Here is an 11514-nt window from a genome sequence, read left to right as displayed (position 1 = left end):
GAAATGGTAGGGGTACTTTTGTACCCCCTTACCATTTCAAACAGGGGGGGGGGGCGGGATCTGGGGGTCCCCTTGTTAAAGGGGGCTTCCAGATTCTGATAAGCCCCCCGCCCGCAGACCTCCACAACCACCGGCCAGGGTTGTGGGGATGAGGCCCTTGTCCTCATCAACATGGGGACAAGGTGCTTTGAGGGGTCACAGACCCCCAAAGCATCCTCCCAATGTTGAGGGCATGTGGCCTGGTACGGTTCAGGAGGGAGGGGGGGCCGCTCTCTCGTCCCCCCCTCTTTTCCTGCGGCCTGCCAGGTTGCGTGCTCGGATAAAGGGTCTGGTATGGATTTTTAGGGGGAACCCCACGTCAATTTTTTTTTAAATTTGATGCGGGGTTCCCCTTAATATCCATACCAGACCTGAAGGGTCTGGTTATGGATATTTAGGGGGAACCCCACGTCACATTTTTTCTTAAATTTGAGGCAGGGTTCCCCTTAATATCCATACCAGACCTGAAGGGCCTGGTAATTGAATTTGGGGGACCCCCACGCTTTTTTATTTATTTATTTATTTATTTTTTTATCAATGACTTTCAATGAGTGTTCTCTGTATTACGGAGCCGACAATTCATTATAGCTGCGAGTGATTTTAAAGGACTTTTTTTCCTGCATAAATGACACTTTGTGCAGGGACAGTTCTAAGCACGGGAAACATGCGCCCCTTCACAGGCATACTATAGACAACCCCCCCCCCCCCCCTACGAAATTTAAAGGAATATTACACTTTTATTGTTTCACTTTAATCATTATTAAAATCACTGCTCCCGAAAAAACGGCCGTTTTTAAAACTTTTTTTTGCATTGATACATGTCCCCTGGGGCAGGACCCAATCTCCTATTCTATATCGAACTGTTGTAACAATGAAAACGAACGAAAATAAAGCATTTATTTATGTCGGATCTTTCGTTTTTCGGATTTTGTGCTTTCGTTATCGTTTGTCAAAACGAAAACGAAAATAGCTGAAATTCGTACGAAAATGCATTCGGACGAAAACGAATGCACATGTCTAATGAGTTCTGTTTTCAGCTCAACACCACCGCCATCTGAAGGACCTTATTACTGAAGCTGGCATCAGATGAAGAAGCTGTAATGTCTATCTGGTAGAACTTGGATAACATGAGAACTATTATTATACACGATTTATATAGCGGCAACAGTTTACACAGCGCTTTACAATGTATAGGGGGGGACAACACAATTACAGTACAGTTCAATACAAAAGGTACAGGAGGGCCTGGCTCGTAGAGCTTATATTCTAAAGGGAGGGGGTGGTACACAAGGTAATAGCTACAGAGAATGATTTGATGGGGGTGGCTCGGGGACAGTTAGGTGGGTGTGGGATAGGCTTCCCTGAATAAATGAGTTTTCAGGGAACTCCTAAAGGTGGACAGGGTAGGGGCTGAGCGGACAGACTGGGGCAGGGAGTTCCAGAGGATGGGAGAGGCTCTGGAGAAGTCCTGAAGGCGACCATGGGAGGAGGTAACAAGGGAGCTAGAGAGCAGGAGGTCCTCAAAAGAGCGGAAGGAACGATTTGGGCGATATCTGCTGATGAGGTTGGTGATGTAGATGGGGGAGCGAGGTTGTGGATGGCTTTGTATGTTATGTTTAGTATTTTGAATTTTATACGGTGGGGGAGGGGAAGCCAGTGAAGGGATTGGCAGAGAGGAGCAGCAGTCACGGATCGGTTAGTGAGGTGTATTAGTCTAGCAGCAGAATTCATAATAGACTGAAGGGGGGAGGAGCCTGCTTAAGGGTCGGCAATTAAGGAGAGAGTTGCAGTAGTCAAGGTGGGAAATAATCAAGGAGTGAACGAGTTGCTTTGTGGTGTCATTACTCTGGAAGGGTGGAATTCTGGAGATGTTGTGGAGGTGAAGGCGGCAGGATTTAGCCAGTGATTGGATGTGGGGGCTGAAGGAGAGGTCAGAGTCAAGGATTACACCCAGGACCCCGGCATGTGTGGAGGGACCAATGGTTGTGTTGTTGATATTAATGGTGAAGTCACAGGAGGGGATCGTGAAGGAGGAAATATAACAAGCTCAGATTTAGAAATATTGAGTTTTAGAAAGTGGTGAGACCAGCTAAAAGGAAAGTCTCCTGGATCATGGCTCAAGAGAAAATTTCTAGCATTATATCTGATAAACGTGATAAATTTGACATTGTTTGGGAACCTTGGGCTAGGCTCATGGGCATCCCCCTATTCCACGCCCCATTGGGGCTATGATCATCAACTATTACTCATAAAGCATCAGATCTTGGGTAGATAGCAAAGTCCTTTGGTTTATTTATGAATCATTCTACTGGATCCCCCTCCCCCTTACCTTTCCCCCTCTTTTCCTTTTCTTCTCCCTTCTTTACTTCTCTTTGTGGTTATGTTTGGCTTGTATGGCCGACATTTGAGCTTAAATGTTCTCTTTTGGTTTTTGATTGTTTTTTTTCACATGTCTTTATTATGATGTCAGATATGATCCGTTGGGTGGGTTTAGGGGTGGGGGGATTGGCCTCCTACTAATGGGGGCCCTCTGGCTAGGTCCCTCACTTGGTACAGCGTGATCCCGCAAGGGGTACCGAGTGGCCCAGGGACCGCTAGGGTGTTCTCCTTACCCCAGGTCATGGAATTTGTAGGGGACTTCTGTAGAATGTTTTTTTCCCTGAACGGTGCTCTACCTTCAAGAGTGCTGGTATATGTCAGGTTCCAGGACCTTGATAACCCTAAGTTGGTTAGATCAGTCTTGAAAAGACATTGTTTTCCTATGTTCAAATATTTGATGGTGCATGGTTCAAATGCTTTGTTAAATAATCTGCTGGCCATATGGGCCTTTCTTTTGTAACATAAGCTGTTTTCAAAAATAAAATATTTTGAAAGTTAGAAAGTGGTGAGACATCCATATCGATATATCATTCAGAGATCTATGAGGAGATGGAGGGGGTGAGTTGAGGAGTGGAGAGACAGATCTGGGTGTCGTTGGCATAGAGGTGGTATTGGAAGCCATGGGAGGTTATCAACTGGCCCAGGGAAGAGGTATAGAGTGAGAATAGGAGGGGCCCAAGGACAGAACCTTGGGGTACCCCAACAGAAAGAGGAAGGGGAGTGGAGGAGATGGAGTTGTAAGCGACACTGAAAGTGCGCTGAGATAGGTAGGAGGAGAACCAGGATATAGCAGAATCGCGGAGGCCAAGGGAGCGTAATTTGCCGAGGAGCAGCAGCTGGTCAACTGTGTCAAAGGCAGCAGAGAGGTCTAAAAGTACGAGTATGGAGTAGTGCCCATTGGTTTTAGCAGTTAATAGGTCATTGGTGAGTTTTAGTAGGGCAGTTTCAGTAGAATGTTGTGGGCGGAAGCCGGACTGTAGGAGGTCGAGAAGGTTGTTGTCCGTGAGGAACAACTCATTTGGTCATGGACAAGGAGTTCGATGAGCTTGGAGGCAAACGGGAGCAGAGAGATGGGTCTTAAGTTATTCAAACAGGTGGGGTCTAGTGAGGGTTTTTTTTGAGTATGGGGGTAACCAGTGCATGTTTGAGCGGGGAAGGAAGGGTGCCGGAGGAGAGGGAGAGGTTGGAGATGTGGGTTGGGGAGTTTAGAATAGAGTGGGAAGGTGGTCGCAGTAATTGAGAGGGGACAGGGTCCAGGGGACAGGTAGTGAGAATAGAAGACCATGTGGCAAACCGTACTCTCAGGTCTGGTGATAGAATTGTCGCTCTCAATATGACGTTCACGTCAATATCTATTTACGTACCAGTGTGGGACCGATGCACGCGTTCGCCTTTGGGTATAAGGTGGGACAGGGGCCCTTTAACATTTACATTTTTTCTATTTTTTCATTGTCTCTTTATTTTTTTTTTACTTACTTTTATTGCGATCGCTGGGAATGTAATCATTCCTTGTAATAGCAATATAGCATGACAGATCTTTTTTTTCTATTAGACCCCAGATCTCTCATCTGCCCTTGTAAGCATCTGATCAAACCAAGTTTGGATGTTTTCTCAACCCAAAAATGGATTGTTCACATGCTTTCCCAAACCAAAAGTGATTAAATACCCATCGCTTCCGGTCTCTTAGATCATAGAGATGAACAGAGATGTTCCAGTCTCTGATCAGTTCTATGATCATCCGGTGGAACTTCTGGCTTCAGTGCCGGGCTCCCCCAATGGGGGGCATGGAGAAGCACCGGGGAGGGGGCGGAGGGACGTTTCTCCCCCCTTTCTGCCTCCTGCTGGTACCTCTCCGGGCCAATTAGCTGCTAGGTTGGCTTTTATGTTGTAGAGCATCGCTGGCTCTTACCAGAGTCATGTCTACAGCTGCAGCCATTTCCAAAGTATAACCACTCAAACTGCAATGTACCCGTACGTCAGCTGGCGCCAAGTGGTTAATGCCATAAACCTGAATATACATTATATTTTCAAAAGTATTGGGACACCTGCCTTTACACGCACGTGAACTTTAATGGCATCCCAGTCTTATTCCGTAGGGTTCAATATTGAGTTGGCTCCACCCTTTGCAGCTATAACAGCTTCAACTCTTCTGGGAAGGCCGTCCACAAGGTTTAGGAGATGTGTCCATGGGAATGTTTGACCATTCTTCCAGAAGGGCATTTGTGAGGTCAGGTGCTGATGTTGGACGAGAAGGCCCGGCTCGCAGTCTCCGCTCTAATTCCTCCCAAAGGGTGAGGTCAGGTATCGGGTTGAGGTCAGGACTCCGTGCAGGCCAGTCAGGTTCCTGCACCCCAAACTCGCTCGTCGTTGTCTATATGGACCTTGCTTTGTGGTCGTTCCCAAGGCAGGCAGAATGGTGGTCTGCCTATGTAAACAAGGCAGATCGACGTTCTGTCAGAGGGGAAGATGGAGATCCTGTGTTTCTGCTAAGCAGGAACATGGATCTCTGTCTTTCCTCAGTCAAAGCACCTCCACCCACAGTTAGCAAGCACTCCCAGGGAACAGATTTAACCATCTGATTGCCCCTGATGTTAACCTCTTCCCATTAGTACAGTGACAGTTAATTTTTTTGTATGGGTGTCACTGGTCCCCAAAAAGTGTCACTTGGTGTCAGATTTGTCCACCGCAATGTCGCAGTCCCGCTAAAAAACAATCGCTGATCGCCACCATTACTAGTTAAAAAAAAAAAAAATAATTGAAATTCCATAAATATATCCCATAGTTTGTAGATGCTATAACTTTTGCACAAAACAATCAATAACTACTTATTGAGATTTTTTTTTACCAAAAATATGTAGCAGAATACATATTGGCCTAAATTGATGAAGGCATTTTTACATTTTTTTTTTTTTTTTATTGGATGTCTTATTGCAGAAAGTAAAAAAAAATAGTTATTTTTTTTCAAAATCGTCAATCTTTTTTTTTTTAATGTATAGCACAGAAAATAAAAACCGAGTGATAACACCAAATTTAACACACCTGCTCCTCCATTCACACCTGAGACCTTGTAACACTAACGAGTCACATGACACCGGGGAGGGAAAATGGCTAATTGGGCTCAATTTGGACATTTTCACTTAGGGGTGTACACACTTTTGTTGCCAGCGGTTTAGACATTAATGGCTGTGTGTTGGGTTATTTTGAGGGGACAGGAAATTTACACTGTTATACAAGCTGTACACTCACTACTTTACATTGTAGACAAGTGTCATTTCTTCAGTGTTGTCACATGAAAAGATAGAAGAAAATATGTACAAAAAGGCGAGGGGTGTACTTACTTTTGTGCGATACTATATCTGCAGTGTGAGATCGAAGGCACTGTGGTCTCTGATTTATAGTGTCGGGTGATTTGGAATGATTTGTGGTGAAGTCATTACTTTGCTGATCTCTGTCCTCCTTGTTGGAGGCTCTGACTGGACATGTGCGGTTCATTTCATTCAGAACTAAAATTCGGACGCATCCTTTTGTTATTTGGAAATTTGGATTTATCCGGATTTCCAAATTACAATAGTAACGAGTTTAAACAAATCCAAAATAAGGAAACAACATTTCGGATGAAATTGGAATAGTTTTCAACTCTAATTCAAATTTTCGAAGAGAATAAAATAGAATGGGAAATAAAGGAATAGAATAGTAAATAAAAGAATAAAGTAAAACAGAACAAAATAGACTAGAAAATATGATAGAATAGAATAAAATAGAAAGAATATAACCATATTCATAAATTCGAATTTCAAATAGAATAAATGGGAATTCAAATACAATAGAACAGAATAGAAACAAAAGAATAGAATGGAATAAAATAGGAAGAATATAACCTTCTTCCGAAAATTCTAATTTCGAATAGAATCAATTCAAATTTGAATAGAAGAGAAAAAAAATAGAAGAGAAGATAAAATAATAGAACAAAACACAATATAGTAGAAAGAATAAATATAACACCTTCCCAAATTTCTAATAAAATACATTCGAATTAAATATTAAAAAATAGAATAGACTAGAATAGAAAAGAAAAGAACAGAATAGAAAAAAAATAGACTAGAATAGAATGAATATAACCATCTTCTGAAATTTGACTAAAATGAATTTGAACTCAAATAGAATAGAAACTAATAGGATAGAAAATAATAAAATAATATATATATATCTATATCTATATCTATATCTATATATATATATATATATATGTATATCTATATATATATATATATATATATTATAATAAAAATAATAATAATATAATAATAAAATAATAAAATAGAATTCAATAGAATAGAAAAAAACAATAGAATAGAAAAAGAAATGGATTAGAATATATTCATCTGCCAAAATTTGAATAGAATAGAAAATTAAAAAAAAAAAAATAGAAAATAAAATAAAATAGAATAGAATAGAAAATAATAGAATAGAAAAAGCAACAGAAATAGAATAGACTAGAATACATATAACAAATCCCCCGAAATTTGAACAGAATACATTTGAATAGAATAATATATAATAGAAAATAAAATAATGGGATTGAATAAAAAAAAAAAGTAGAAAAGAAAGAAAACAATATAACCATTTCCCAAATTTAGTTTAATAGTTTAGAATAAAAAAAATTGAATAAAAAATAAAAGCATATAATAGAAAAGAATAGAATAGAAAAACAGTAGAATATAATAAATATAACCATCCCCAGAAATTTGAATAGAATGAATTTGAATTAGAAAAGAATAGAATAGAAAATAATAGAATAGAACAGAAAAGACTACAATAGAAAAAAAAATAGAATATAAAAAACAATAGATTAGAATATATGCATCTGCCAAAATTTGAATAGAATACATTTGAATAGCATAGAAAAGAATAAAATAGAAAATAAAATAAAATAGAATAGAATAGAAAATAATAGAATAGAAAAAGCAATAGAAATAGAATAGACTAGAATACATATAACAAATCCTCCAAAATTTGAACAGAATAAATTTGAATATAATAGTATATAATAGAAAATAAAATAATAGGATTGAATTAAAAAACAAACAAACTGTAGAATAGAAAGAAAACAATATAACCATTTCCCAAATTTCTAATATAATAAATTTGAATAAAATAGAAAAGAATAGTTTAGAATAAAAAATAAAAGAATAGCATAGAAAAGAATAGAATAGAAAAACAGTAGAATATAATAAATATAACCATCCCCAGAAAATTGAATAGAATGAATTTGAATTAGAACAGAATAGAATAGAAAAAAATAATAGAATAGAATCTATTCATCTGCCGAAATATGAATAGAATAGATTTAAATAGAATAGAAAATAAATAAATAGAATAAAACAGAAAATAATAGAAAAGAATAAATAATAGAAAATAATAAAGTAAAATATAAAGCATATAACAATATAATTATTTTCTGAAATTCAACTTGATTAAATTTTAATAGAATAGAAAAGAATAGAGTAGAAAATAATAGAATAAAATAGAACAATAGAAAGGAGTAGAATAAAAAGACTTAAACAAAAACAAAAAAAAAACAATATAACCATTTTCCAAAATTCGAATTTCAAATAGAATACATTCAGAATTTAGTACAAAAAAAATAATATTAAACATATTAAATTAATAAAATATAAAAAAAACAAATACAATAGAATGGAGTAGAAAAAATATAATCATCTTCCAAAATTTGAATTTCGAATAGAATACATTGAATAAATTGATTTTGAATGGAATGAATGATTCGGAATGAAATTCGGCAAATTTGAAATCAATTAGAATTTGAATAAACAATATGAAGTCTGAAAACTAAAATTAATTTAATTTTATTATTTTTTTTTTTTTTTCCGTTCTGCACATATCTAGCTCTGACCTGAATAGGCAAAAAGCCCCGCCTCTACCAAAATGGCCGCCTCCGCAGAGAGCAGGACAAGGGATGGAAAGGCAGCAATGGGGAAAGATCGGCTGCACGGAGACCACAGGCGGTGGTGACCGGTCCCCTTTTTTTCGGCAAAGCCCCCGGAGGTCATCTCCTCCAAGAGTGGGGAGCAGATAACACGTTTTAGAACTATCCCATCATCAATATCTATTATTCACAAACAATCCAAGCTGAAGAGATATACATACTTAGAGCAGGGGGAATTGGAGTCTCTATAATGGTTGTATGGATTAACTTCAGGCAAACACTTCATACAAATCCAGCAGAAGTACTGTCCACACTTACTACAGGCCATTTTGTTGCACCCAGATTCTTTCTGTAAGAAAAATGTTTTTTTTTTTTTTTTTAAATTACAATTTGACATCTTGAAATAATACATGAAATGACCTATGAAATGTCTGTACAGTATAGGGTGTATTTCTAAAAAAAAATAAAAAAATTGCAGGAGCTATTCATCCTGTAAAATCGTTTTTTTCCGCAAATGCGGGCAAAATCAAATGCTGTTATTTTTTTTCTCCAAGTAAAATTGAATTATTCATACAATATAGAGTGAATCTGGAAAATGCTGCATTATGGCCAGTAGATGGAGCTGATGATCATGGAAAATAGGCTCTGAAGAAACGGCACGGGCGGCCGCTCCTCCGATGACGTAATCAGTGGCGTATATAGTAAATATCTCCTAAACAATAGGTCTCTGAAGGAGTTCCTCAAACTAGAACAGTGATTCTCAACCAGGGTGCAGTGGAACCCTAGGGTTCCTCCAGAGGTGACCACAAGTGTAAGGACCGTTCTTCCAACTGACCATCTCACTAATGTATTATGAATTGTAGATTTCTAATTTTTTAGCAGGGGTTCCCCCGAGACCGGAGAACTATTTCAAGGGTTCCTGTCATGGTCGTCCCCAGAATCCAGTGGCACATGGAAGGTCTGCTCATGGAATCCCCACGTTGAGAACTAACCATTATCCATGGGCGCGCGTTGGCGCGAACAGACGCACGCGGGTGCGTGGTGGTACGAACGGGCGCACGCGGGTGCGCAATGTTGCGAACGAGCGCACGCGGGTGCGCGATGGAACAAACGGGCACATGCAGGTGCACGATGGTACGAACGGGCGCACGTGGGTGTGCGGGGTCACGAATGGGCGCACAGTTTCTCGCGGGCGCACCAGACATGCCGTGCGACCGTTCTTGGCGCCCAAAGGGCTATTTAAGGAAACTGTTACTGTGCCTCTGTGCTGTCCAGTCTACAGCGTGTCCGGTTATTCTGCCTTCTGCTACCTGATTGTCCCTGATTCTCATTACCCGGCTTGTACCTGACGACGTCTGCTTGCTGCCAGCCTCTGACCTTCAGCCTGTCTGACCACGCTTCTGTCTCTTCCTGTGTACCGTTGCTGCCCGCCTGTTACCCACCCGGCTTGTACTTTGACCTTGCTTCTGCCACCTGCTGTTCCAGCCTGACCGCCTGTGCCTGTTGTTGTCTGCTGTCTGCTACCAGCCGTTCCAGCCTGACCGCCTGTGCCTGCTGCTGTCTGACCAGTCTACCGGGTGTCTACATCTTCAGCCCTCCTGAGGTTCCTCCACTACTCAAGGTCCGGACCTGTCCTTCACCAGCTCGGCACTTGTGCCCTCTGAACTCTAAAACTCCTGTTTCCACCTCCAGGGATTCTCGAGCCAGAGGCTTACGAGAGGCCGCTTCCTGCATTCTGGGCTCCTATATCAGGTATGTGACGGTTCCTCTGGGTTGAAAAGGTTTAGAAAGGCTGAACTAGAAGATGGCTTTGTGTGGGCCCAATTTTTGAGATAAAGTGCCTACATCAGTGATGGCGAACCTTGGCACCCCTGATGTTTTGGAACTACATTTCCCATGATGTTCAGGCACTCTGCAGTGTAGTTGAGCATCATGGGAAATGTAGTTCCAAAACATCTGGGGTGCCAAGGTTCGCCAACACTGGCCTACATCATATATATCAGGAAGGTAAGATACGCACTTTGGATCAACTACAGGACCAGTTTGGGAAACCCAAGACCTGGCGCTTCAGATATGCTCAAATGCATCATGCAGCAGTAGCGCAGTTTGGGGGGGGGCCGGGGGGGCGGAGAGCTCCGGGTTCAAAATACCTCTTTGGAAACTACTTTGTTGGACCCTGATCCAGCCAAGAGAATTTCCAGGTTGGTGTCTCGAGATCCTGGGTTGATAGGTCGGGCAAGGTCTAGATCAGGGTTTCTCAACCTTTTCAACACAGAGGAACCCTTGAAATAACTTTTCAATCTCGGGGGGAACCCCGGCTAAAAATGACTATATCTACAACTCATGATACATTAGTGTGATGGTCAGTGGGAGGAATGCTCTTTACACTTGTGGTCACTGGAAAGAATTACACCCTTATGCCACGTACACACGATCGGAAATTCAGCCAGCAAAAGACCAATGAGAGCTCTTGGTCGGAAAATGCGACCGTGTGTGCGCTCCATTGGACTTTTGCCGGCCGAATTCCCGCCAGAAAAAGGTTGAGAGCAGGTTCTCAATTTTTCGGTCGGAAGAAGTTTCGATCGTCTGTAGCAATTCCTGCGCATGCTTGGAAGCAATTCGACGCATGTTCGGAAGCATTGAACTTCATTTTCTCGGCTTGTCGTAGTGTTGTACGTCACCGCTTTCTTGGCGGTCGAAAGTTCGGCAAACTTTTGCGTGACCAGGTGTATGGAAGCCAAGCTTGAATTCCGTCGGAAAAATCTTGGATGGTTTTTCCAAAGGAATTCCCGCTCAAGCTTGGCTTCCATACAATGAAAATCCGATCGTGTGTACGAGGCATTACAGATAACTAAAAATATCAATGGTGTCAGTGGGAACTTAACTGAGAGGCAGAAATTGCTCATTGCTCAAGGAAACCCCTAGCAACCTTTGGAGGAACCCAAGGGTTCCATAGAACCCTGGTTGAGAAACCTTGGTCTAGATCAGCCTTTCTCAACCTTTTCAACACAGAGGAACCCTTGAAATAGTTCTCCGGTCTGGAGGAACCCCTGCTAAAAAGTAGAAATCTACAACTCATGATACATTAGTGTGATGGTCAGTGGGAAGAATGGTCCTTATACTTGTGGCCATTGGGAGGAATTACCTCT

At 40.8% G+C, this 11514-nt stretch overlaps 1 protein-coding gene across 3 annotated transcripts in view; it reads right to left on the bottom strand.

The window, feature by feature from the left end:
• LOC143925086 (E3 ubiquitin-protein ligase RNF14-like) overlaps positions 1–11514 on the bottom strand; it is a 65874-nt gene that overhangs the window by 2759 nt on the left and 51601 nt on the right. For all 3 annotated transcript variants that reach the window (XM_077449675.1, XM_077449674.1, XM_077449676.1), the window contains exon 8: positions 8587–8714. In XM_077449675.1, the coding sequence (XP_077305801.1) occupies positions 8587–8714 (128 nt within the window). The remainder of the gene's footprint in view (positions 1–8586; positions 8715–11514) is intronic.

Source organism: Lithobates pipiens, unplaced genomic scaffold, assembly GCF_037356315.1.
Source record: "Lithobates pipiens isolate NorthernLeopardFrog02 unplaced genomic scaffold, aLitPip1_a1.2 Scaffold_22, whole genome shotgun sequence".
Classification (NCBI taxonomy): Eukaryota; Metazoa; Chordata; class Amphibia; order Anura; family Ranidae; genus Lithobates; species Lithobates pipiens.
The sequence above is the reverse complement of the archived record's forward strand: the minus strand, read 5'-3'. Positions and strand labels throughout refer to the sequence as shown.